Genomic DNA, 27,792 nt, shown 5'->3' with positions numbered 1-27,792 from the left:
AGATTGTTTTGGCTCCATTGCTTTCCTCTGAAGCCGTGTTTTTTTTTTTTTTGCACACAATGCAATTCAACGCAGCTGTGTTCGAACGGATACGTACCTGCGCGAAGAAGACGGTACACAACAAAGGGACATGTACATGTCCGTACATGTCGTGTGTGTTCCTTTGTTGTGTACCGTCTTCTTCGCGCAGGTACGTATCCGTTCAAAGAGGACCCAACTCGCCCAAACAAGAGTATTACTTGAGCTGTGTTTTTCAACACAGCTACTTTTTTACACTCATTTGACGCAACTTCAACTCCCCAGGATCGGGGAGGACCTCAAGGTGAACGATATTGCAAGTCATCAGAACTTTGTTTTAAGCAAAACAGACCAAACATATGGTTGTTAGTTAAGCTACGGATTATGAGACGCAGTGCTATTTACGGGAGTTGAGACTGAGTGCATCATTTTTGATGGTGCAATGCACTCTGGAATTTGAGGATAATTTCACCAGTATGAAAAGGCATAAATTAAATAATATATCCCTAAAAGACGATTATTTCTTCCGTACACAAGAAGGGAAAAGATGCTTGTACACTTCCGCTTCCCTGGCGCGCGTTCACAACGCTCAAACAGGATTTCTCTTGCGCCTGACTTGAACCACCTGTTGTGCGGTTTTTGCTGCGGTAATAAAACAAGGGTGAACACGCTTGCCTACACGCAGGCACATTTTATATTTCGAGCACTGCACAAGCTCCATCTCCTGAGGAGTAAACATTCTATTAAGTTGCTATCATGCACCTCATAGAGAATGTCTAAAGTCTCTCCCAGGTAAAACACCAAAACCACGGCAGTAGGAGCGCTCTGGTTCGGTATTTGAAGCCACATGACCACTGTACACATGGTGAGTAACGTCCTCCAAGCTGACTTCACTAGTTCGGTCGAGCTTACGGTATATTCTACGCAGGGGCTGCATGGCCGTATCCAAAAATTGAGGGTGAAACGCTGTGTATTACGTGCACTTAATCAAGCCAGAAAGAAACTACCATACTACTGCACTTAGAGTGCAGAAGGCGAACAACACATCGTCTCAAGAGGCAACTCAACACTCTTTCACGGACGCGCTCGCCGCTTGTTCGGGAAGAAGCGCGGCACGAATCCACGTTGTGCGGGACAGCAGTCCGCTCGAGTCCTGCAGACACTCACACGCGGCAACTCTTCCTCGTACCCCGAAGCGTAGCTCCCGAAGCCGCCGAAGGCTCTTCGGCCGAGCCGCGCAGCTGGAGCTGTCGGAGGAAGGCCGTGTTCTCGTAGCGAGGACCTTCGTCTCCGAAGGAGTTTCGCCGCTCCTGCATCGGCTGAGGCTGCGGCTGCGGTTGCGTCTGGGAGTAGCCGCCACGAGGGAGAGTGGCTCCCAGCCACGTCTGCCTGTGGTGGCGAAGCATCTCTTGCTCGTGAGAGCCACGAGGTCTGGCGGTGGTAGCGGCGGACTGTCCCGCACTCCAGGACATGTAAGAGTCCGTGGAAGACGCACTGTCCCGGCGTCGGCGCGTGCCGAGTTCGAAGCTCTCGGCCGCGGCAGCGGGGTAGCGTCTCTGTTGGCTGGAGAAGGCACTGGCGGTGTTGTCGCGAAGAGGGTGGCGCCTCCTGGAGGAGGTGGCCGCAGCGGCAATCACAGAGGGCTCGTCGTCCGGGCATTCGGCGGCGGAGGCATCGTTCGGGCAGAATGGTGGTCCGGGCTCGTCCTCAGCGCCATACGCAGCCTGCCCGAACGGGACCTCCGCTTGTCAGACGGGCGTCGAGATGGTGCGCCGCTCCCGCTCGGGGGTGTCGCGCCGCTGCGCAGAATAATAAACTCTTACTTTCTCAAAATACGGCACGAAAGGCGTGGTGTAGACGATCTTTTAGAACGCACATAAGCGCTGTAGACGCGAGCGTTAATGTCAACATTTATTTTTAACCATGAAATGGTTTGAGCCCTCGTTGTCGCCATGTCGCGGGTGACCTATAGGCGTCAGAACGATGGAGTACATTGAGCCGAACATAAACGACGGGTTCGAACCCGACCACGGCGGCAGCGTTTCGATGCAGGCGAAACAAAAAAATTGGCAGTGGTTTAGCTCTGGTTAAACCTGGAGGATTGCGAAAACAACGAGGAGAGAGAGAGGAGAACGAGAGCGCACGGAAGCGGCGGCGGCCCCGGCACGCTAGCTATGTGCCGCTACTGCGCATGCGCCACTGGCGAGCGCGGCGGCGGCCCCTTTGAGTCACCCGCGCAGCGATGGCGGCGGCGCGTCAGCTGTGCGCCGTGTGAGGTCACTGCATACAACCGCATGCGCAGTATGGTCTTTCGTCAGCTCCGCGAAATGGCTCGGCGACTCGCGTAGTGTTGCTTTCGTAACAAAGGGCGCCCGTGTGCTCTGCGATGTCAGTACACGTTAAAGGTCCCCAGGTAGTCGAAATTATCCCGGAGACCTCTACTACGGCACCTCTTTCTTCCTTTCTTATTTCGCTCCCTCCTTTATCCCTCCTCTTACGGCGCGGTCCGGGTGTCCACCGAGATATGTGCGACAGTTACTGTGCCATTTCCTTTCCTGAAAACTAATTTCATTTTCATTTAAACTTTCAGTTTACACGCTCCCTGGTGTTTACGAGTTGCGCTGCCGCCGGCGCAACGTATGCATCAAAAACAGCGTCTTCATGGTTCCCTGCTGGTAAAAGATAGCGTGCGGAGCGAAGAAGTTCTGCTGTGCGGCCAGAGTGGCACACGCGCAGTCCTGGTGGCACTTAGTTAGCAAGGCGACAGTGACGCGTGAATTGCCGTTACTAGGAAATGCGCGCGCCGGCTACACAGGTCCCTTGGCGCCATCCATCAGCACGGCAAGTGATCAGCTCCGGCCGCGCGGGCCGCCATACACAAAAAGTGGCAAAAAAAGAGGAGCGCGCTGACGCTCGCGAAGGAAAGCTTAGGAAAGAAAAGCGACTGATGTGGGATGCTCCCCAAGACTCGAGTGAAGCGGTCAGTATCGATGAGCCGTCCTGGAACGCGCTACGCCTTTCTGCAGTCCATTTCATGCTTGCGTCTACTCTCGATGACGAGATAGTCAGACTTTTTGATTTGACGTCTGATAAGAGGAGTGCTGGTTGTTCTATGCAAGCACAAAAAGCGAGTAGATCTACAGAACGATGCCAGTCAACAGCTCCTTTTGAGGGTGAAGTATCATGGTTACTACTTGATGTGTCACCCTATAATGTGCGTGGTTTCAGTGACATCCGTCACCCACAAAGAAAGCTTTCACCCAAACGCCTACAGTCATGCAGAAACCGACCCCAACACTATCACGAAGCTGACAAGATGCATGCGATCGAAATGGTTTGCGCCATTTATGTAGCGAAGATAGGCCTAAATTCGATCACGGAAGGATGAGGCGCTGCTGTACCTGTGCCTGTTCGTTGCGCGCAAGAAATCAGATGCATACAAGCGGCAGCAAGGCTAAGGAGCGGGTGAAGTAAGGGACTACGCGAAACATTCTGAGCAGCGGCTCTACACGGAAATTTGGTATTTGCTTTACTAAACACGCGCAATGAGCCTAAAGAAATACACTTAAGATGCGCAGCGACCCAAGGCATAGTTTTTTTATGTATCCTGGAAAGCAACGCGAGCCGCGAACGGGTATTCAATCTATTAAAGTAAAAAAAAAGAAACGATGGAACAGGACATATCTAAACCTGCGTCGCACGCTGTAGGACGTACAGGAAGGCCACTGCTCGGTTTGCGCATTGTGACATCTGACGGCGCAAGCTGCCTGCATTTCGTGAAAACAACCGATGGCGAGACACACCTGTGGGCTCCTGCGCATGAGGGTCGCTGTGTGCACGGGTGCCTTGGAAGAAGCGATCATCCGGTCCACTTCATCCGGGTCAGGCATGCTGCCCTGGGGCCGGAACGTTCCGCCGCTTCGCTGCCGCTCGCCGGGACTGCTGTCCAGGTCGCCACCCATCCCACTGCCCGGGTAGTACCGCTCCCGGTACATCATGTCGTCGCGGAACTGCTGTAAAAGATGGACATACCGGAAGAAAGAGGTGAGAAAGGTAGTGATTTTGTCTATTCCTCATTCTCTTTTCGCGTGTTAAGTCAGCAGCCGAAGCGAGAAAAATCGTGGGTTTCTGCTGAAATACTTGCTGCGCCATAGTTAAATTGTATTCGCTGCTTTCCTACTCGCTGAAGTTAATTTCTATAAATCGCTTCATTTGCTTTGTCGGCTGATCATCTTATTTGGTTCAGAGAGAAAAAATTCCCCCGCGAGAACTAGTTTTGGGACGTACCCCATATAAATGCAGAAAACATCTCATCAGGTACATCTGGTGCCGAAAGTAGTTCAATGAATCTAGCTCATATTATAAATTGTACTGTCTCATACCTTTGTTTTTATAATAGATGTATCCAAAGTTGCTCGCATTTTGCTTCAGTTTCTCATATGTACCATTTTGAGGATACCCGCACGGCGCGTTTACCAGTATTTAAAATTTTCTTTGCGCCTTTTTTTAAAAATAAACAGTCGAGCTACAATATTTCTGCCTGATCTGCACCGTAACTGATGGCGAACTAGACAAAATATAAGCACAAGGAAGGAAACGTTGAGGCACGCACCTGGGGCGGTATCTGGACCTTGACGTTTGGCAGTGTGCCGTACATCATGCCGCCTTTGGAAATCCCCACGTCCTGGCGTATCCTACCATTGGATCCGTTCAGTTGCCGGAAGACCCACTCTGGATCTGCAGTAGAGAAATCGAGATACAAACTCGCAGAGGGTGTTAGAAAACATTCAGTTTTCAAATTTTCAAACATTCAGCTCTCAAAACATACCCTTCCTCTATTGCCAATATAAAGAAGCCTGCCGCGAATGCTGCTTTCACCCAATGTGTAACCTAAAATAGGATTTTTCGTCTACTCATTCTCTTCGCCATGCATAAATTCTTGCGTTTCACGTGTTTTCCTCAATGACAGGCTAAATTAAAACTCACAATAAAGGCCTGCAGTAAATTATAGCCACTCATAACCGTAAACAGCGTAGGAGCTTCTATCAGTACTCCAATATACGCTTCTGTCTGCCATGCAAAGAGAGTTCGTACGCTCACGGTCCGAACTACGCACAGCTCTCTATGAAAAGTTGACAGGCACACTAACAAGTCGCGTACACGAACATTGCGAAGTTTATGCTAAAAATTATATCTACCGAAAGGTTCGCGTAGTCGCGGAAACTCCTGCGCCATTGAACTGGAGAGCCGAGAGCTCATACGCATTTGCCTTGTTTGTGCTCAGATACACCCTACCAATTCTTTCCTATAGCTTTCATAGCAAATCGATGCATTCCAGTCATGTTGGAAAAATTCCAGTCGAGTATTTTTTAATTCGTTTCAAAATACTCTTGTTTATTCAGATATTTCTCATTATGAAAGTTTTGAGGAAGGTGGGTGGGGGGCAAATTATCGGGAACATCCTCGTCAACATTACAGAAGACGTATCACAAACAACGAGAAGTAACCGGCAAGTGCTCTCCTCAGCTGGCCACATCGGTCGAACGAGGCTAAGAATAACATGGTATGAGCATTTGGTAACGAACCCTCTAAGTCCGTCTTCGGCGGTATGATATCCGGGTCCTTGATATCGCCCTCGCTGGTATCCTCCACGACGACGCCTTTACGCAGCAGGGTCTGAGACCTGCGCACCAAAGCCGGAAAACCAAAACAAACGAAACACAAAACAGAAGGAGACGGAAGGGAAAGCCGGATGCAGGGCAGTTAGTACACGCACATTTCCAATGAGCCACATTTGCACGCACACGCACAGGCCCCTAAACCAGGCATGTCTCATCAAACACAGAGCGTCGATTTAAAGGCATGTCATGTATTTCCCAACTTAGATTCAGTACGCGTGAAGGAATGGAAATATTTGCTTTGCATCATAAATGGTGATCAAAAATCGAGATTTCATACAAATTTTAGAAGGTAAACCATGAGTCGTGTAGAAAAGCCATTTTTGCTCGTAAATTATGCTACTAAGCGGCCTCGAGGTGAGAGTATAATTGTGGCCATAATTTGCTAAATTACTAGACATCAGTTCAGTCACAGCGGTTTTCATGTATGCTTAAGTCTAAGCTCTAGACACGCTAGTGTTTTTAGACTACATTTGTGTGTAGGGATCCTGGGGCACGTCCCTGCTCCGAAATATTTATTCCCCGACTTGCAACTCACGCAATACACGCAATTACTGGGGCAGTAATTTTTCTCATTACTGACGCAAGACCGCGAAGATGGACGCAAAACTCATCCCTCGTTGAATGCAGCTCTGGCATGGGGGTAAGATCATGCAATGGCTAGCGAAATGTCGAAGAGGAACATTTATCAGCGTCACCTAACACTCTACACCACAGGGAGCCCACACGCAACCTCTGCACCGCAGCGTGCAGAATTTTTCCACCGATCGTCGTAGTCTTTCATCCGTGAATGTAAAGAATCAGATGGAAATTGCGAAGCGGATACAGTGGAGCACAGGTTTGACACGAGATTTCTAACAAATGAAATAGGCTAGGGATACCGCAATACAGCCAAAGCGCACTAGGTAAAATTATACTTTTCTTGCTTAATATACGGACAATTGTTGTCTTTATATTTTTATCGCGTAACAACCATGAAAAACCGATTTCCTGTACTCTCATCACTGTTCCCTTTTGTTTTAAAATCGCTAAGCCTAACTCTGATGTTCTGTGTGTACGAATCGATGGTACTGTGCGACGGTGGCGCTGTGCGCCGGTAACGTCCACGCTTAAAGGCGTGCCGCCGCGGTGTCTCAGTGGTTATGGTACTTGGCTACTGACCCGAAAGACGCGGGTTCGATCCCGGCGCGGCGGTTGAATTTCTTTGGAGGAGACATTCTAGAGGCCCGTGTACTGTGCGATGTCAGTGCACGTTAAAGAACCCCAGGTGGCCGAAATTTCCGGAGCCCTCCACTACGGCGTCTCTCATAGCCTTAGTCGCTTTGGGACGTTAAACCCCATAAACCAACCAACCAACCAGCTTAAAGGCGTGACCAATGTTAAGACGCGCTCGCACAGCAGTTACTTTGATTTTTTTTTTTTTTCTTATCTTGCGTGTTCCCGCAATACAGCAGTGGTGCGGAGGAGACCACATCTACCCTCCCTCTCACTCTTGCCAATGGCGCATGGCCTGAAGGAAAGCAATAAATAAAAAAATAAATTGAAAGTTGCTTCCAGCAATACTTTATAACTTTCTTCTTTGGGAACAACTTTAGAAATGCTTATAAGTTTGCTCCCATCTGAAATAGATGGGGCTACCACGACTAAACCGATTGATCCGCGCTGCATAGAGACGGCCGGAGGGCGGGTGCTCCGGAAATTAAATTCGCAAAGTAATATATATCAAGCGGTGTTCATAAGGCACGCCGTTTATCAAAACTCTATCTGAACGCGCAGCACACAACCCGCATCGCCGAAGGCGCGCTGACCGCATTATGGCTGTCCTTGAACTTTTTGAACACTTTGTGTTTTTCTCCTGGCTCTTTTTTTTTACGATCTATGCTGCCTCTCCATTTTTTGCGTTCTTTTTCTGAATACTCGTCTTCCTCTGTGCTTCCTGCTTTTCCTTTCTTGCCCCTGCAACGCTTACAAAACGCGAGATTTTTGCCATTTCATTCCCGAAGGGAGTATTATCTTACTCTTCACATTTATTTTCTTTGAGAGCTCCCGTTCAGTGTATTTGTGTATTTTTTCGGCACTTATGGTTCTCCGCTCAGTGACCGGACACCCGGACCGGATATAAGTTTTTTTTTTTCATATCTTTATTTCTTACGTTGTGTTAAAGCGCAATTTCTTATTTTTTTTTCCGACGTTGATAACCGCTCCACAAATAAACGAAAAAGAACGTCATGAGCTGCCGTTCCCGCCGCGTTTTGCACTTTTCGAGACCTTGTCAAGCCCAAATCAAATTATTTCCCCTCTCAACAATACATGAAGATAGAAAGAATTGTGGAAAGCGAATACTTTTGAGAAGAAAAACGGCACGTGGCGTTTTAGATATAAAACAGAAATATGGATGGAATTGGAGGACAACTGATTTTTTCAAAGGATTGTTTTAGTAGATTCTAGTCCCTATAGGTTTACAAGACGACGACAAGAGTGCTTCCAAATTTCACTCGTATGGTTAATGTTTTGACGCAATAAATTATTGTGTTTAAATTCCATCATGCTGTCATCTGTAGAGCTGAGCAGACTTGTCCTGTGCATGTGTGATAAGGCCTACTTATGAAGCGAAGATGGAAAATAAACGTTACTGCGTTAGAAGTATAGCCGTCTTTCAGCGATGTAACCGTGGTGTCTGCGTATGTCTGAAGCCTCCATCCCTCAGTGCCCCTAGCGGATCAAGGCACCTCCTGGGTAGACTCCGGGCAAGGAAGGAGCCTTGTTCGAAGCACACCCCAGTGGGTGAACCTTCGCCAGCCACCCGTAAAAATGGATCTCCCACCAGCAAGGCCCCAAGTAAAGTTGTTCCGGTGGTGTTGGTCCGGTGGTTTCCAGCAACTGGATGCACCGCTTGAAGGCTTCTCGATGAAGTGACTTCCAGGCGGAGCGATTCAGAGAGAAACGATGAACTTTTATACAGGCTATTTACAGATGTGTACAAGATTCAGTACGGCCAAACTATCGCGGCCGGCCTAGCCGACCGCCTGCACAGAGGCGAGGGACACCACGTCCCAACAGTCGAACTGGCGCGCCTTGCACCAGCTCTCAACGGCCGCTACTCCGCGCTCGGCCCGACCGAGCGCCTGACAGCTACGAGTAGCTAGCAAAAAAAGCCCTCGGGCGCGGGTCTCCTCGAGAGTCCACTCCGATTTTCCAGCGCCCCTTTCCACACGCAAAAATAAGCAGTGCTACAGCTTCCCGCCTGACATCAGTTTTAACGAATAAGAAAGCTCAGAACTGATGTCAGCGCCTTTTCCCTCACCCCGAAATTCCTCCCTACGTGGCTGCGCAATCCTCCGCCAAGTGGAGCGGAGGCGCGCCAGATGTGTGGGGCCAACGGACACTTTCAGCTCCTAACCGTGCTGGCCTAGTATACCGCCCGTCGCGTAACGCGACGAAACCGAGACCGTTCTCGCTTGTTTATGGCCGGCGGCTTCTCCCCCCCCGGGAGGCAGGATTCCGGGAAGATGGGGGACAGGAGCCCAAGGTCGATGTCGGCAGAGAGCCCCGCCATCTGGAGTGGCAAGGGAAAACGCAAGAACGAACGGGGAGACCAACCGAAGTGCATGGGCGTTCGAGCCGCTCCTCGCCTTCCAACGGCACGCACTAAAACAAAACAAACAAAACGAAACAAAACGGGGCGCGCAGCCTAGTCCACTCTCCTCTCGCGGAATGTTCGTAACACATGTACAAAAAGAGGCGGCAGCGTGCCGAACCCTACACCTTCCCCCCAAGACTCGGCTAATCTATTAAGAGATAAGCCGAGGCAACAAACAACAAAAAGGGTTCGGCAAGTATAGCAGTTCAGTACATCGGCACGAGTAAGCTGCAGGAGCCTGTGGGCCAGCATGCCGCGGCCTTTCGTCACACACTTCACAGATACATGCTAGAGAGTCCACCAAACAAACACACACAGAACACTACCACTTTCGCTGGGTTGGATCAGGGTGTGTCTCTTAAGTCCAACGAGTCTGTGTGCACTGTTCCCTCGTCCAGTTTCCCAGCGGTCACTGCGGGACGTCAGCCAGTGTACTATTCCAACAAGCGTTGGGGATCCTAGACAAGGCATCCGCGTTACCGTGGTCGACTCCCCTGCGATGCTCAATGTTAACATTGTAACGTTGGAGCGCCAGAGCCCAGCGCGTAAGCTTTGCACTTTGGGGCACGCTGCTCGTAAGAAACGAGAGCGGATTGTGGTCAGTGATGACAGTCACGGCGGCGGCAAATACCCACGTCTCAAACTTTTTTAGTGCCCAGATTACCCCGAATGCCTCCCTTTCGATTGCAGCCCATCGCATTTGCGAGGGTGCAAATTTGTGACTGGCGAAGGCTATCGGCGTCTCAGTGCCGTTGTCAGAAAGCTGCGCCAAACAGGCACCAGCTGCTACTGCCGACGCGTCTGTGAAAAGCAGATACGGCTTCCGTGGGTCCGGAGTGGTCAGTGCAACCGCCTCGCATAGAGCTTTTTTCAGGGCTTTGAAGGCTCTGTCGGCGTCATCTGGCCATGGTATTTTATTCGGCACGCCCTTGCCCGTTAGGCGTGTTAGTGGCAGAGCGATTTCTGCAAAATTCGGAACATAGCTACGGTAGTAGCCACATAGCCCTAGGCAGCTCCTCAATTCTTTCTTGGTCTTAGGGACTTGAATGCCTTCAATAGCCTCAATTTTCTCCTTGGCTGGGCCATGCTGGCCTGAACCGACAACATGCCCCAGGTAGCGGATTGAGGGCAGCGCTATTTGGCACTTTTCCCAGCTAGCATGCAGGCCCACCTCCTCCAAAGTGGAAAACACACGGTGCAGATGACGGATGTGCGATTCGAGCGATGGGCTGAACACGGCGATATCGTCTAGATAGGCGCAAGCGTATTCTTCCTGCCCGGCTAGTAACTGGTTCATGTTCCTTTGGAAGGTAGCCGCCGCGTTCTTAAGACCGAAAGGCATCACCCGCCAGGCAAATTGACCTAGGTGCGAGATGAAGGCGGTCGGAAGCTGAGAATCCTCAGCGAGCGGCACCTGCCAATAGCCGCGCCTGAGGTCAAGAAGGGTTATGAACCTCGCGGCTCCGACTCGCATGATCAGCTCCTGGGGGCAACCCATAGGAAATGCGTCCGTCTCGGTCACCGCATTCAGCGCTCGATAGTCTATGCAAAGACGTACCGACCCGCCCTTTTTTGGAACACACACGATCGGGTGTGCAAAAGGGCTTTTGCATGGGTAGATGAGGCCTTGTTCGAGGAGTTCATCAATCTGCCTCGTTACTTCGTCTTTTAAAGCCTCTGGGATCCTATAAGGGTGCCCTCGCTTTGGATTTGCCCCCTCCGCGAGTTTTATGCTGTGCTCGCCCACGCGTGCGATAGAGGGTTCATTCCGAAACAATGCCTGGTGCTGCTCGAACGTGGCGTGCGCCAGCGCCGCGGCATCCCTGTCTAAGTGGCTTGTTCTATCAGGCTTAAGAACTACACAGTCCTCCAGGAGGTTCTGTGCGCGCGGGGTGTATTCGACTTCTCCGAAGTCGCAATCGTCATGAAATATGACGCTCACCGAACCCACCTTGCCGACGTAGGGGCGTAGCTTATTTGCATGTACTAGCATGCGGCGACCGTCACTCATCTGTACGTAGTACGAGTGCTCGCGGTACCTTTTTGTCACCACCCCCGGCCCCAGCCACTTCGGGTACATTTTCCCTGGCCTCTTTTCGTCGAAGACGAGGACCGCCTCGCCTTCGCGAAAGATTTTCACCATTGCATGCTTGTTGTAGTGTGACGAGTACGCCTCCTGCTGTTTTCTAGTCGTTAGCTCTGCGGTGTCGGCCGCGATCTCGAGCTGTGCTTTCAGCTTCTTCAGGTACTCCGCCGGGGCGCTCGCCAGTTCCCCGGGTACTTCAATATCTCCCGCCCAGCTTTGCTTTAGGATACCTAGTGGTCCTACTGGGTCTCGGCCGTAAAGCATTCGGAAGGGCGACACGCCAGTGGTGTCGTGCGGCACCTCTCGATAGGCCCAAAGAAGAAAAGGGATGAACTTGTCCCAGTTTTTCGGTTCCTTTTCAATTACGTGTGAGAGCATGGTCTTAAAGACTCTGTTCCACCTCTCCACCGACCCATTGCTTTCCGGATGATTTGGGGCGGAAAAGCGTGGGGTACAGCCGAGCCTTCCAAGAAATTCCTTCGTAAGGGCGGCTGTAAAATTGGTGCCGCAGTCTGAGCACACTACCTCGGGAACACCCGTCCGGCTAAACACCGAAAGCAGCGCATCGCAGGTTGCCCTGGCGGACAAAGACCTAAGGCAGACTACTTCTGGCCAACGCGTGCACAGATCTATTATGCAAAGCGCGTATCTATGTCCTCGGCCAGACGATGGCTCGATCGGACCTATGACATCTATGTTCACTTTCTGGAAAGGAAACTTCGGGCGAGTGAGAGGCGTTATCGGTACCCTGTCAGTTCGCCGGCGGTCTGAACGCACTTGACAGCCATGGCAGCTGTCACAGTGATTGCGAATATCTGACTCCATGCCCGGCCAGTAGAAACTGTACTTGAGGCGAGCTTTAGTCTTGCGAAAGCCCAGGTGTCCCCCCCAATAGGACTCATGTGCTAGGCTTAGTGCGGCCTCGCGCCGTAATCTTGGCAGCACTAGCTGCTGTACCCCCTGGCCTAGCACCTGGTCTTTATGATACAAAACTCCGTCTACGACTGACATGCCCGCCTTTCCCTGCTTAGCGTTCTGCCAGGCCTCACGCAGTGTCTCGTCCTCACGCTGCTCAACCCGAAACTTCTGTGCTCCGCCAAGCTCAGCCGTGCTATCCGTCTGTGATTGCTCTCCTTCATTTCTGTCAAGGGTCTGCTCGGGCAGGATTTCGTCCTCGAACGTCAAAACTGACTCGGCACCCGCGTCTGGCCCTGATTCATCCGGTCTGTCTTCACCCGGCGGCGGCAGAGTTCCAACCGCCTGCACGAGACCCTCGCTGTCCGATTTGCGCGTGTCGTGCAGCTGTTCCCATGCGTCTGCCGAGATCAGGCAATCGGCGTGCGTGAGCTTGTCGGTGAGCGCACACGTCACCGGTGTCGCATCATCCACATTTTCAATTAAGGAAGCACCACGATACAGCTTCAAAGGAACAACTGCCAGTTTCGCCTCTACTTTTTCTCCGAAGGCGGAGATGAGATCGATTGTCCCATGTGGGGATACAAACTCTTCAGGTACAAGGCTTTCGCGCACTACGGTGATATCTGCGCCGGTGTCCACAATGGCGCTGAAAACTGCCTCCCGAGAGCTGATTTTAACGTCCCTGAGAGTTGGACGCGTGGTCTCCGAGGCATGGGTGGACACGCGTGCCGTTAACCTATCCTCGCGCGGCGGGCGCTCTCGTTTGTCAGCTGGGTTCTCACGATCAAATGGGCAGTTCGCAACAACGTGCCGCCAGCTTCCGCATCGGAAACAGCCACCCGATCGCGATTCCTTTCTCTTTTCTCCTCCTGGCCTGACTGCAGCCCTTACGTCTCCTCGTTCTGCCCCAGGCTTCTGAGCAGGTGGGGCCTCAGACCTCGGTTTTGGCCGGTTATCAAAACCCTTAAAGCTGTCGGCTTTCCTCTGTGCGCTTCCCTTCCCGGCGGCTTCCTCGTACGTCTGCAGCAATGCGGCTATATCATCCGCGTTCAGCCATTTCTCACCCTCGCGCAGCTTGACATATTTCCGTGCTTCTTCTGATAGCCCCTCTTTGAGCTGGTCGGCGACCAGAAGCTTCAGAAGTCCGTCAAAAGTCGACACGCCCCGAGACTTTAAATAAAAATTTAAATAACTCTGGACGCGTGTGACAAAACCCTTCCAAGTCTCTTCGCGCCTCTTGGTGGCCCCTGAAAACCGCCTTTGGTACTCTGCGGCTGAAAGTTTTAACTCGTCTAGGACCACCGTCTTCAACTTATCGTAGTCTCTGTGCTGTTCTGCGGTGAACCGAGTCGATAAGTAAGTCACCCGCTCGGCCAGCACTGGGAACACAAGCTGCGCCCAGTGTTCCTTCGGAACGTTGTAAGCCCTGAGCGAGCATTCCACTGATTCAAACCAGACGGGCACTTCACCGTCTGCAGGCAATTTGGGAAACGCGCCGGCGAGCAGCTTAGCGTACTGTCTCAACCGTTCGTCTTCGGAAGGCGCAGCATTCTGGCTTCGAGCACGAATGATTTGCATTTCAAGCTCTAAGGCTTTTATCTTTTTTTCGTACAATTCCAGCTCTTTATCAATGTTTTGGCTACGCCGTGGCCTCGACACCTCATTGATGCCCTTGTCACCACCGTCCCTACTGTCACCACTGTCACTATCGCTGTTCATTGTGGATGCCTTGTCAGGGTTAAGATGCCCAAATCGGGTTATCATTAACTACGCCCGCCGTAGTCAAACAGTGACCGCCAAGAAAAAGGAACCAGGGAACTCACTCGGAGCTGCTCGCAGTGTCCTCTTTTCGGGCAAGAATGGAGTCGACCTCTTGAGGTGCCGATTGAAGCCGCTAGCGGCTGCCGTTGCTCGGGGATGCCACTTGGCGTCCGCTGAAGGTCGTGTCCGCTTCAATTTCCCAATTGCCGCCGTTGCTCAGGGATGCCACCCTCTGTCCGCAGAAGGCCTTGTCTTCGGCGTTTCACGCCCGATGCTCCTCGCACCTTCGTACCCTTAGCCTGTCGTCCACTCGGTATCTCGCCTTGGATACCGAACTTCGTCCTCTCCTGGGGGCCGCTGCAGTGCACCAGTACTGTCGACTGCGCCAGTAAAGTTGTTCCGGTGGTGTTGGTCCGGTGGTTTCCAGCAACTGGATGCACCGCTTGAAGGCTTCTCGATGAAGTGACTTCCAGGCGGAGCGATTCAGAGAGAAACGATGAACTTTTATACAGGCTATTTACAGATGTGTACAAGATTCAGTACGGCCAAACTATCGCGGCCGGCCTAGCCGACCGCCTGCACAGAGGCGAGGGACACCACGTCCCAACAGTCGAACTGGCGCGCCTTGCACCAGCTCTCAACGGCCGCTACTCCGCGCTCGGCCCGACCGAGCGCCTGACAGCTACGAGTAGCTAGCAAAAAAAGCCCTCGGGCGCGGGTCTCCTCGAGAGTCCACTCCGATTTTCCAGCGCCCCTTTCCACACGCAAAAATAAACAGTGCTACAGCTTCCCGCCTGACATCAGTTTTAACGAATAAGAAAGCTCAGAACTGATGTCAGCGCCTTTTCCCTCACCCCGAAATTCCTCCCTACGTGGCTGCGCAATCCTCCGCCAAGTGGAGCGGAGGCGCGCCAGATGTGTGGGGCCAACGGACACTTTCAGCTCCTAACCGTGCTGGCCTAGTATACCGCCCGTCGCGTAACGCGACGAAACCGAGACCGTTCTCGCTTGTTTATGGCCGGCGGCTTCTCCCCCCCCGGGAGGCAGGATTCCGGGAAGATGGGGGACAGGAGCCCAAGGTCGATGTCGGCAGAGAGCCCCGCCATCTGGAGTGGCAAGGGAAAACGCAAGAACGAACGGGGAGACCAACCGAAGTGCATGGGCGTTCGAGCCGCTCCTCGCCTTCCAACGGCACGCACTAAAACAAAACAAACAAAACGAAACAAAACGGGGCGCGCAGCCTAGTCCACTCTCCTCTCGCGGAATGTTCGTAACACATGTACAAAAAGAGGCGGCAGCGTGCCGAACCCTACACCCCACCTTCCATATCCTCCACATACCTCAGTCCACCTCCACCCAACTGCATCCTTCAGAAGCTTATACCCACCAGAAGCTGATGCAGCAACAGTACGCAACAGAAGCGGCCAAACTAAATTCGAAGAATTAATGGTTAAGCGATCGCTATGAAATCAAATGTACTTCCAATAATGCTAACCCAGATGCGTCGTATATAACATAGCTTTATCGCCTGTGTATTTTTTTTTCTGCTCACATTCACAACAAGCCGCCGCGGTGACTTAATGGTTATGGTTCTCGGATGCTGACCCGAAAGAAGCGTGTTCGATTCCGGCCGCGGCGGTTGCATATCGATGGAGGCAAAATTCTAGAGGCCTCTGTACTGTACGATGTCAGTGCACGTTAAAGAACCACAGGTGGTCTAAATTTCCGGAACCCTTCAATGCGGCGTCCCTCATAGCCCGAGTCACTTTGGGACGTTAAACCCCTATAAATCAATAAACGAACATTCACAACAGAGGCAAACCTGGAGGAAGTCTGTGAAATGGTGCCTTGAGGAATGTGCAGCGCGCAGAAATGTATTCTCAAAACTCACTTTGCCTCTTCAACCTATTTTACTGATGTCGTAGTTATTTCCTGAATTAGAAAAGATATCTTTTTCTTTTAACAGAGCGGTGGAGCGATGCTACGACAGTTCTTTTCTTAGCTAATTTCCCTCAGTGTAATCTTACCGACAACTACGTTACAGGAGAGTTATTATGGCCGTGCTATCGAGCACCTCATAATATCTGGTTCTCCCAATTTTTAATACGAATACCCCTTCTAGTATATGAAGCAAGCCTGATAGAGAGATGGAGCAGCCTAAAGGAACGCCACTGCAGTCCACATGAATCATTCATTGTCTTGCTGTTATAGCGAGCCATTTCGAACGCAGTTTGTACGCGGGTACAAAACTGGTGCACAACAAAGTATTCCACATCATTGCTTATTAAGACAGTCCTCAACAAGACACTACAACTTAGTTAAGGGAACCAAGTGTGGCCCTAGATAGCATGTCGTCGCTTCTGAGGCACGCCACATAAGAAGGTATATTTTATTTCAAGAACCAAGGAGGAACTACAGATAGGCATCGCAGAGAGCTTAAGACGACATAACAGTTCCAACCTTGCACACCATCCAGGGTCACAAAGAGAAACATTCTACAGAAGGTGTTTTTAAGCAACCGAAAAATTCTTCGAACGAAGCAAACCAGGCCTTTAATTGGGCAAGTAGGCCTTGAGTTTTTCGCGCACGCGGGAAACGCGTTGCTCGCTTCGTTCTCTTGGGACTGATGTTTCTCGGCTTCGTTAAAAGGCAACCACATCACGCACGCTTGTACAGTTCCAGACTGCGTACGCCGAAACGGCAGAACGACGAGCCATAGATGCCAGTGGCTCCATTTGAATGCCGGTGGCCGCGAATGGACATGAATCATGCAGGCGAGTGCCTCAGCTGCACAATCTTCGCAATGCTGTGTTTCGCCGCTCACTCATTGTCTTCCGCCTGGATGGCGCCACTGGTATAGCTAAGGCGTTGCTCGGCCGTTTCGGCCCACGTTGCCTGAGACTGTGCCGGGAGAAGCCGTTGCCTTGCTGCGACAAAAATGTTGGAGACATTCCGATTTCACAAACAACACGGCCCTTGAAAACGAAGCGGAGTGGTACTTTACACTAGTTCTGTGGTAAAAGAAAATTAGAAAGAGAGAAGCGCTGCTCAAAGAGGTTCATCATGTAAAAACACCGTAGAACTCACTTTTCAGCAGTGTTGAGCTCTCTTGAATCTGTAAAAAATGAAATAAAACAAGAAAAAATCCATGAAACTTTCAAGAGCAGGAGAAGGTAATTATGTTTATGTTTACTGGCATCATAGTACCGCCCAAGTATACCTCAGTGAAATGAATCCGACACAATGAAAGAAGATTTAATTGACCAATTTAAAGCAAACCGAGGTATCTTCAAATACTTCTCATCTCTATCAAAGTCACAACACTCTGACGCGGTTGCAGAGAGACAAGCACTGACCGAGGGTCTGTTGGCGTGGCTGAATACCTTGCAGCGTCACACCTCGCCAAGCTTTCAAAGATTGCGAGGAAATATTACTTATCTATGCGTCTTATCTGCGAGAGTACCAGCATCAGATTCTTTTTATGTACTTTTAGGCTTAAGCATATGGCCAGTAGCTCTATTTGCGCCGTCCAATATATCTCAAGTTGTCTCAGTCACAAAATTTCTCACAATGAAAACCTAAGCAACGAATCTTACATTGTTCTATTACATCTATAGCTGATATATTAGCCCTAGCAACGCATGTGCAAGCTATGCAAACCAGTGTGCACCGACCCACTTATAGCCCCATGCCTGCCTATACGCTGAGGCCTGAGGGGAGGGGGGGGGGGGGGGGGGGTAGCAGCGCCACCGCTGCTCAAGTCAGCTACGCGCCATCTAATTAAAGCGCCGTCTAGTGGCCGCTGAAGTCGCCGACGTCCCAGGCTCAAAGCTCGTGGGATATAGGCCGTGTCTCCGTAACGCAGCCTCATCGCGCAGAAGCCAAGTGGGGAAGAGAGAGAGCCAAACTCTTAGCGCAAGGCTGAGGAAGGGGAGAAGAGTCAAAAGGGTTTGGAGAAGCCTCTCCGTCAAAGGTACATCAAAGAATCACGAGCCTCTTTCGCGCGCTTCCTACGCGTAGCGAGAAGCGTCATTCACCTCGAGCTGAGAGAAGCGGAAAGGGATCCTTTCAGGCTTTCTGCCCGCGCGGCTTGTAGCGCGGGGCTGTGCGGAGTTTCTAAGCAATTTAGGGCCGCTCGGTTGCGAAAGGCATAAAGGCCGTGGAAGGAGGGCAGAGCGTTCTAAACCAGCGTTGAAGCGCAGGATGTCTTTAATGAAGTAAGCTCATCTGGTGCATAAGCTCGTCCCTATCTCGATCGGATCGTAATCTGGCCGTTGGTGATACACTTTCATGACGAAGGTTTTAAAGAGCTAGTCTTTAGTGAGAAATCAACGAACTGTAATTCAATCAGCGCTCAAGTTTTGATCGATAAACGAACAGTTTCGTCTTATCACATAGAACAGCGTTATCACACAGAAGAAGTAAAGCAAAAACACTGCCTGTTGGTCAGGTTGTTGACCCATGGCTGAAAATAAGGTGAAAGAAGGAGACAATGGCAAGGAAAGAGGAATGAGTGGAACCAGACGATGCAAGTACAACAGGAAATACTGAGCCCACCGAATGCTGAAGCACAAACCTTTGTTCGTGCTTCGTGGAATGGATGAAAAATTCGTGAAGTTGATAATAGTCACCCACTGTTCCTTCCGCCTGCAGACCTATTTGCAAAATGCTTCTTTGGCTCGTACAGACTATCTATGACGACTCCAGGAAATCAGCGGGATGTGCTAAAAATTCAAATTTCTCGGCCTCATTTTTTATGTTCAGCGGCGCGCAGTACTTGAATTAGAAGTGTTTCTCCTAATTTTCTGGACTTTGCTAAAGGCCATACGTCGAACAATATTTTTTTTTTTGGTAGGTCAATGATTATAAATCGTACAACCGACTGCGTATTGGCTATGTGCGCGCCGAAAAACCTGGCCTTGGATGCACAATTGTCCGACGCTGTGGATACAGTCCCAAGTTAGCTACATAGCCGATGAGCGGAAGCAGGTAGCCACAGTAGGCAGCGTCTCCGAAATTCCCAATCACAGACTCCCTCTATGTAGGCCAGCGCGAATGTTGTTGACAGGTAATTTCCCTCTCGCTGGCAGGCGTTATTGATCAGGCCCGGAAAGAGCGCCTCCGGCTACCGCGTCCGCCGAACACGGCACGCTACGCTGGCAGTTTCTCTGTGAAGCGTAATATTGAATGAGAAAAAAAGGCAAGACGACCGTTGGCCCAATTTCGAGCGTCGCCGATCTCCACACAGCTTCAACTGCGACTGCTGAACAAATAACAGGCGTAGAAGTGCAGGTGGGTTCTGAAAACGTGGGCGTCTTTCTGCGTTCCATCATGGTCCGGAATACAACGACTGAAGATGTGTTGCTAGGTTGTGACTGGAGCTCCAATAAGAAGATCACTCCTATCAAAGTGCGTTTCCATAGAGCAATTAACGAATAGACAAAAAATAGAAATAGAACTTATCGCAGACGGCATTAACCACAAGGAAAAAAATCGAGTTAACGTTAATCTAAGTGCCGCAATGCAAGAAAGGAAAGCTATTCGGCTTCAGTCACTGTTAGCAGTTACTGATACGCGGTCCCAGTGTGATGTGAATATAGAAGAACAGGCAAGAACGACGATTACAATATTTTTTTCAGCTCAAAAAATATTGCACGCTTCAGTACCAGAAAACAACTAATGGATACGGGCCGCAACCACCACGGAGGCTCAGTGGTTAGGTGCTAGCCTACTGAGCCGGAGTGGCCGGATTCGATCCCGGCTGCGGCGGCCGCGTTTCGATAGAGGCTAAACGCACAGGCGCCTGTGTGCTGTGTGATGTAAGTGCACGTTAAATATCCCGAGGTGGTCGAAATTATTTCGAAGCCCTCCATTTTACTTCATTTTCTTCTTCCACTCTCACCTTCCTCCCTCCTTACGGCGCGGTTCAGGTGCCCACCGAAATGTGAGACAATTACTGCGCCAGTTCCTTCCTTCAAAAACCAATTTTTATTTTCATACGAACCGTGAGCCAAGTATTTTGGCAATGATTTGTTTCGAATGTAACTCTTTCGGCTCGCAACAATCAAGAATTTTAGTTATCAGTGCGTCATTGGCCCATGCACAGTAGTATGCGAGTCTCACCTGCGTCGTTGTCGTGAGCGCGCATCCTCATGATGATGACGATGATGATGGCTACGAGGATGAGCGCCGCCACAGCACCGATCAGAACTCCCAGGAGAGGACTCATGGTCAGCTGCAGCGAGTCACCTGGAAAATCCGATTGATGTTTATAAAGCACTTCTGGCATAGGAAATTTGTCTAAAGGAATGCCGGGACTTTCGATGAGAGTAAGCCGTTATTAAAAAATGAGGGAGAATAGCGTGGGTCTCAGAAAAACGTGTTCGTTTCTATATCGCATCCCTGCAAGGAAAGGAAAAAATGTACGGTAGCTTGGGCAGAAAGGAAAGGATGCAAAAACTTTCGCTATACCGTGACTAAGCAGTTCGTACTCGGAATAATATACAAAAACATCGCGGGGTACCTCTATATTGCCGCATGCCTGATCATAACCTGTTTAAGAGCAGCCAGGAGATTTCAGCTTCATCAGACAGATTGTGTCCCAACAATCGTGCTTCTTCTCTGCAGGATATAGATGTTGGCGAAATGTTCAGGGGAATCTCCGAAGGTGGAGTATATTTGTAATAAGGGAGTAATTACTCATTGACATCCACCCGAGCGCAGCCATACGGCTACAAAGCAAAGCTACACAGCTGCGCTCGGGTGGATGTCAATGAGTAATTACTCCCTTATTATAAATATACTCCACCTTTGGGGATTCCCCTAAACATTTGGCCAACACTGTTCCCACTTCGAGTTATTGATCGATTCGCTCTCGCCCTACCATAAGCTTGCCGTCCCGGTTAGCTCACTTGGTAGAGCGACTGCTCCTGTGAAGCGGTGGTCTCGGGTTCGAACCCCCGGACCAGGACGAATTTTTCTTCAACTACGAAGTTTCTGAAAAAGCTGTGCAGCTTTCCTTTGCAGCCGTATGGCTGCGCTCGGGTGGATGTCAATGAGTAATTACTCCCTCGTTATAGGATATACATGATGTCCGTTCCTCGATTACGAAGCGGGAATTAGATTCGCGAGATGGTTAATACGGAAGTCAGGTTCGCGACTTGCCGCATCTACGGGTATTTTGCTTACTCTTGCGATACGACACTGTACGAGAACCATGGAATAAAAAAAATTACTGGTAGTAGCATCTCTTTTAGTCCGCCAAGCGATCCGCAAAGTTCACGTACAGTGAAAATAAATCTTCTTGATTTTCTTTTCTTCACCTTTACAATGATCGACTCAAGCGGATCGTAAATTGCAGCCTTATTTTGTGCATCGATGATTGGATTCTAGAGTGTAAAATGCAAGCTTATCTGCATTGATAATATATGCTTCTGTGAGGCCAATCTAATGCGATCTTCGCAGCTTTTTGCAAAAGTAAGGAATTTCATAACCTGGCATGAAATCTTAGAACAATAAAATAGTAGTCAGAGAGTAATTACTAAAATATTATTGAAACCAAAGTATCTGGAAATTATTTCTTACACCAGAAACAGCGAAGCACAGAAACCAGACTGCGAACCGAGCAACACTTGTGCTCTGAAGCTGAGGCACCGATGAAGGCTACGTTATTGATAAATGTCATGTTCAATAGCTGAGATATACAATGCCTTCAAAAACCATGGCATCCACGTGTCTAAGCACAATGAAGCCAACGTCTGAAACCGGGAATAAAAAAATCTAGTTTCTTTGAAATCAGGATCAAAAGTGAGCCAAACCAGACCTGAACGCAAAACAAGAATTTAGTGAATAATGTGTACGCCAGCTTTGCTGCGTCATCATCATCATCATCAGCCTGACTACGCCCAGTGCAGGGCAAAGGCCTCTCCCACCAGTCCGGCAGATTACAATCAAATGCCGAAAAAAACAACATAAAAACAAGGAAAGCGCATGAAACGCCGTTAAGGCCAGTGATCAACGCGCTCTTTTCATTAACCCATCTTCTGATTTTCCCAAGTCGGTAAAAACTGAAAATTACCAAAAAGCACAAGGTAGTGAAATCAAACACTGTTTCCGTGCTGGCGCTAACACAACTTAAGTGGTAAAATGAATGCGCAGAGGAAAGAGACAGCGCAACCAACGATCAGCTGAATATGCATGCTGAAGCAAGAATGCATGCCTAAACGATATCTCCGGTATGAAGCACAAACAAGCCATCACTCTTGCCGTTAAGAGGGAAAAGATTAAAGACCATGATGCCAGAGTGGAAAGGGCATTGCTAAAAGTATTCCGTATCTCCCTTAAAAGAAATAAATTATCGAAATGCTTCTCTCCTCAACATTAGACCTTCAGCGTTACGGGTTGTCGGGCACGTTCGGCTGACAGAAGTCGGCCATGACAATATTGTCACTCGATATTTTGGGCAGGAAAACCAGCAAAGTATAAAGTGACAGAGATGGAGAGAAAATAAAATGACGGAAATGCAAGAATGCTATCCCTGAGCCGTTGCCACGAAGCTATGACTAGGGATAGAATTTCACATGGGCTAAGACGGGACACTAAGCTGCCGAAAAAATTGAGCCCGCGGAATTTTTTGTACATAATGTCTTGTCGGCATAAAATATGTTTCGCGGGGAACACACCCACTTGTTGTGTTCTACGCTCTAAAGTACCAGCTGCAATGGTAACGCACATCAAGGAGAGAGCTGGTTTCTGCAGGAGAAATGACCTTTCATTTGTACGCGTCGTGCTAAAAAAAAAAAAAAGGAAGGCACGAATGCTCTATCTTCATCCCGAGGCACAAGGCTAGCGCATGAAATGACACATTGTTTATAAGCGCCTTTCCATGTATTGATCTCCATTTCACTTGTAGGTTTACGAAGCCTAAGAGGTCATCAGCTCTAGACGTCATAGCACCATGATGTTTGGAATGAAAATGTCGAATGAATTTCCTCTCTTTTAAGCCCCCTCTCCCTCCCCCTGCCCCTTCATCCAACCATTACACCCACACCTCTTCCGATAATTTTCTGTAGTTGCTCAAACTTTTAAACTTACACTATTTAGGAAGTTGTCATTCTCTGCTGTTGCGTCACAACAAACGCAGTAATAATATGCTAGCGTTGGGCAGAGTGCATGGAAGAGAAAATATATTGATGCGTTTTCGGGCGGGCCGTAAACACGGTTTGGTAGAACGTGCTCTCTCCTATGAGAGAACCAACCTCCAAGGCGCGTCGCATGCAGCGGTACGCGCTATCAACAAGGCTTTCGCGTTAGTCTTCCAGCACGCTCGCACGGAGAAATCAAAGCCTGAAAAAAAACGAATTAGAGGCCCCCAAACACCTATTCAACATTTCGTTTTTGATGTCGTCGCACGTCTATAGCGGCTAGACTTCGTGCTCTATTATGCTTTGTACCAGAAGAAATCGGTACCTGTTTATAAATCAAGCATACTTCACAGACAAAAGTCGTCTAAAATTGCATGGGTTGTTAGAAGATTGCTTTATAGGATTTGTGTACGCAATCTATATATCTTTTAGACAAATCTACGGGGAGTCTATGGACTGTATAAAGCAATTTTTGTAAGCGTGTGGTGGCCACATTTCGCGTACTTTTAAGCTTCGTACTAAGAGAAAACCAGAACTGATACTTAAATCAGCATTGTTTCATCGGGCATATTGTTGTAGTACTGCGGAAATGAAACAAGAAACCTGACACAGTATATTTTTTTCTCTGAGCATGACACAGTCACACCGAACAACGCTTTTTCATAAAGAAAATACCTCACGTGACTTGAGCATTTCCGCATCTGGTCTTCGCAGAAGCACGTTATTGGTTGTTGGCTGTAGGCGCTGTGCTCTTTAAAGGAGGGCCCCGTAACGCTATCCATGCCTCATTACTATATTGATGCAGGCACACACAAGAATTTTTCAAAATACGAAGCTCCGACGCATTTGTATTTTTACGTTCAGTAGACCTCGAGAATTCACGAAACCCCTGAGTCGTGCAAACACTGAAATGCCTCAACTTGGCATTTCCAGGACTATGCATGCGAATAACGGAGTAGAGAGAAAATGGGTTACTGATACTACGATTCAGAGACTTTTATGGCTTTATTTATTTCAGTATGAAATTTTGGCAGCTTCAGTAATCCGAAATTTCAAGGTTTAAATACATCAACGCAGGTATTTATAAACGACATCACAGCGCCGCCTGGCAAGGGAACATCTCCCGTGTCTGACAACAACTTGCGCACGCGAGACAGTTCGTTCTTGCGGCGATTAATCCGCGCAAGAAAGCCGGCTTTGCGGTTGTCGGGAGCACTTGCCAGCGCCTGTTGTGTTTCTACCCCCCCCCCCCCCCCCTTAACTCTCTTTGTGTGTTCCCGTCACACCTGTGTCCACCCGGACCACGTGGGCCCGATCATGCAGCTACCGTGAACATTCATCAAGGTCAACAACCTCGCGACGACCATGGGAAGTGGGATGCTTGGAATGCCCCTCCGAGCCTCAGCGGATTAGTGTAGCAATGCCAGGGGCCATTGTCAGCAGTGACCCCAGCGAAATTCCTTGAACGGAGGCGACCACTATAGAGGCGAAGGCCGGGGACGCGCCGGAGTTATTGTCCGAGCGACCACACCAAGGCGACGAGCCGGCGCCGGTCACGCTGGCGGATAATTGAAGAATTCTGTGGCCCCGACTCGCGTTCTGGGCATTCGGCGGGGAAGCAAGTTTATTCACCTGCTGGAGGACTTCGGGAGATTCCTATCCCGCAGCGCTGGATGGGTCAGCATCTCCTCCTCTCATCAACCAGCTGCGAGAGAGTGAAAAAAAAAACCCGCACCTGCCCAGCCGTGGGCGGTAAGAAGAACGTCCCCTTCGGTCCATCCGATTGGACAGTGTTCGTCGACCATTATTCCCCAGCCAGGGATCTGGGGAAACCGAACGATATTTAACTCGGCCGTGAGTGTGGCCGAGGGAAGCCTGCTAGCTCCAGTCGACTACGGTTGACGAAGACGTTCCCCTTCCACTGAGAGCCATTCTCAGTCCCGCTCTATGTAAATAATGTAAATAATGTAAATACAGTTTTTCCTTCACTTCCCCTACTCCCCGTCTCCGGCCCACGTTTCCTTCCTCCTTCGGCACTGCGGCGGTGCTCCTGGACCCGATGCCTGGTGGGACACGCTTCTAGCATCGACAAATATATCAACTGGTTGGCAGCGGTGGGATCTTCCACGCTTGGTCCTGGCTTCAGCAGTGGTGAGCGCTTGACTTTCTTTAAGAATCTGCCAGGCTTGATAACTCTGGAAATTTATCACTTCCTGTAGATTGTTTTTCTGCACGTGCTCGCTTAAGCATTTCACGTAGCAGCTTGTATTGAAAGTCCTCGTTCGGAAGTTGCCATGGATTTGAGCAAGCTAAAGAAGCCAGAGTTGATGTTGCTGTGTGAAAAGCTGGGTATTGAGGCCAGGAAGAGTCACAGAAAGCCGCAGCTGATTGAGGCTATTAAGGAATGTGGTGCTAAGGAGGGAGACAAAATTTTGGAGACCTGGGTGGTCATTCAGGAGGGAATCAGGAACGCTAAGGAGGAGGCCGACAGGGTTGAAAAGGAGCGCAAAAAGGTAGTCCTCCAGAAAGCAGTCGCGCGCTGAACTCGACAGATGAAAGTTCTACTGTAAGCGAGGAATGCGCCTCATCGCTGCTTGGAAACAAAGATCAGTTCAGCGATAAGGGAACGACAGCCGCTCGCGACCGAACACCCGAAAACGAGTTATGCGTCAATGAAAACTGCGTGTCTTTGCCAATTGCCTGCGTCGCGATCGAGAGCCCGCTCGGGGTGCGTCTGACCGAGGCAGCCATCTCCCAAAACCTGCCTAAGCAGCATCCCTCGATTTTCTCAAATCGCTTGGATATGCTGCCTAAAGAAAAAGGCCTTTGTTTTGGAGATAACGCTGCGCAAGTCCTTACCATTTCGAAGGCTCGTGAGATCGCAGCGCCAGCAGAGCACGTGGTTGAAGAGGGCAAACCTGAACCTGTAAGCCCGAAGCCTATAAATTCTCACAGTGGTGAGCCAGAGCCGGCTCTAGTAAAGACTGGCGATGAAACGGACGCCGGCGACTTAAACTGTGACGGCTCCGCGTTACCTAACGGCGAGCCAGCCCAGGACTTACTCACTTCTAGCACAGGTGTTAAGAGCACCGAAAGTAGTGCAAGCTATAGTGAGTCTTCCGAATCAGGCGCAAGTGATGACCTGGAGCTAGGTGAGGAATTGAATTCCAATCTAGTGTTGCCCCACTCAGATGGCTTTCTCGAACTCCTTCGTGTGGACAGAGAAACGTTCACCGCTGAGCAAGAGAAAGACCAGACTCTACGAAACTTGAGTCACCAAAGTGACCTAGGTGTGTCACGGAAGAACATACCTTTCCAGCTCCGTTCTGGCCTGCTGTACCGCCAGTATAAGGATAGGAAAGGTATCCAACACGACCAACTAACTGCCCGCGTCGCGATCGAAAGCCCGCTCGAACTGCGTCTGACCAAAGCAGCGGTCTCCCAAAACCTGCCTATGCAGTATCCCTCGATTTTCGCAAATCGCTTGGATATGCTGCCCAAAGAAAAAGGCCTTTGTTTTGGAGATAATGCTGCGCAGGTCCTTACCAGTTCGAAGGCTCCAGAATTCGCAGAGCCAGCAGAGCACGCGGGTGAAGAGGGCAAACGTGGCCCTGTAAGCCTTATAAACTCTAACGGTAGTGAGCCAGAGCAGGCTGGATCACAAACTGACAATGAGGCGAACGCCGACGACTTAACCTGTGACGGTTCCGCAATGGCTAGTGACGCGCCCCGCAAACCAACAGCGAGGGTTTCCACAGAGCGGCAGCGTATAGAGGTGGCCAAACGGGGAATGTTAATGAAGGGGAAAGTGCGCCTCATGTTGACTGCTGCACAGAAAACCGGACAACCGGTTACCCGCCCCAATTTGGCACCTCAGCGCTCAAGAGTTCGCACGCGCCGCTTGAAGGGAACACAAGCTAAGGGGACGCAACGCGCGAACCCAATCCGAGAAAGGCAGATTCGCTGGCACGGCATTCGCACTCGTTCGCTCCCTTCTCGCATTCTGCTTTCTGAGCGTCAGCTAAACTTCAGAACCGCGAGACTTGGACGAAGAACAGTGCAGGGTCCCAAGCGGAAGTTTCTAGCCTTGTGTAATTTTGCACCTGCTAGAGTAGCTATCGGATCGCGGCCGCGCAGAGGGCGGCTGAAGAATAGGAACCAGTAAATTCCTCTAATCGTAACGCTGTTTCTGGACGGTTTCGAGGAATAATCCTGTTCAGTTTATTGCTTGTTTCTTTTTGTTCATTTAACTCTCCTGTACAGAAATGCAAGCTGAAATTCCTAGCATTATGCAATGTCTCATCTGCTAAAGCAGCTGTCGGACCGCGGCCGCGCAAGGGGCAGATATGACGCATAATCTCATATTGAGTTTAATGCTTGTTTTTTGTCTTTTGTTCATATCACTCTCCTATGCGAAATGAGAGCGAAAATTTGGAGATTGGCATTGCCGGACTCAGTTTACATGCATTGCAGTAAAGTGCGAGGTAATGGAAACGCTGATGGCCTCAGCCGAAGCTTTCCCGTGTAATGCCCTTTCCTGACTCCCCA

General features: G+C 49.9%; 2 protein-coding genes across 4 annotated transcripts in view; both read right to left on the bottom strand.

Moving 5' to 3' along the window:
• Nucleotides 1–1,679: 1,679 nt before the first annotated feature.
• Nucleotides 1,680–27,792, bottom strand: part of LOC149340271 (nephrin-like) — a 382,817-nt gene continuing 356,704 nt past the window's right edge. For 2 of the 3 annotated variants that reach the window (XM_089549015.1, XM_089549013.1), the window contains 6 exons: nt 20,225–20,350; nt 17,189–17,216; nt 5,604–5,701; nt 4,631–4,755; nt 3,822–4,031; nt 1,680–1,817 (listed from right to left, as the gene is read on the bottom strand). In XM_089549015.1, coding sequence (XP_089405141.1) covers nt 1,767–1,817; nt 3,822–4,031; nt 4,631–4,755; nt 5,604–5,701; nt 17,189–17,216; nt 20,225–20,350 — 638 coding nt within the window. In that variant the 3' untranslated portion in view covers nt 1,680–1,766. Of the gene's footprint in view, nt 1,818–3,821; nt 4,032–4,630; nt 4,756–5,603; nt 5,702–16,209; nt 17,029–17,188; nt 17,217–20,224; nt 20,351–27,792 lie in introns of those variants that run through there. The other variant, XM_089549014.1, reaches the window with a different exon arrangement.
• LOC149340272 (uncharacterized) lies at nt 8,933–14,489 on the bottom strand. Its single transcript, XM_089549012.1, has 2 exons — nt 11,831–14,489; nt 8,933–10,405 (listed from the first exon to the last, which is right to left on the bottom strand). Exons 1-2 carry the CDS (start codon nt 14,057–14,059, stop codon nt 9,746–9,748), a joined length of 2,889 nt encoding a protein of 962 aa, XP_089405138.1. The 5' UTR covers nt 14,060–14,489; the 3' UTR covers nt 8,933–9,745.

This window comes from Amblyomma mixtum, chromosome 6, assembly GCF_055824585.1.
Source record: "Amblyomma mixtum isolate Tamu chromosome 6, ASM5582458v1, whole genome shotgun sequence".
Lineage (NCBI taxonomy): Eukaryota > Metazoa > Arthropoda > Arachnida > Ixodida > Ixodidae > Amblyomma > Amblyomma mixtum.
Note: the sequence above shows the minus strand (reverse complement) of the source record. Positions and strands in the feature narration are given on the sequence as shown.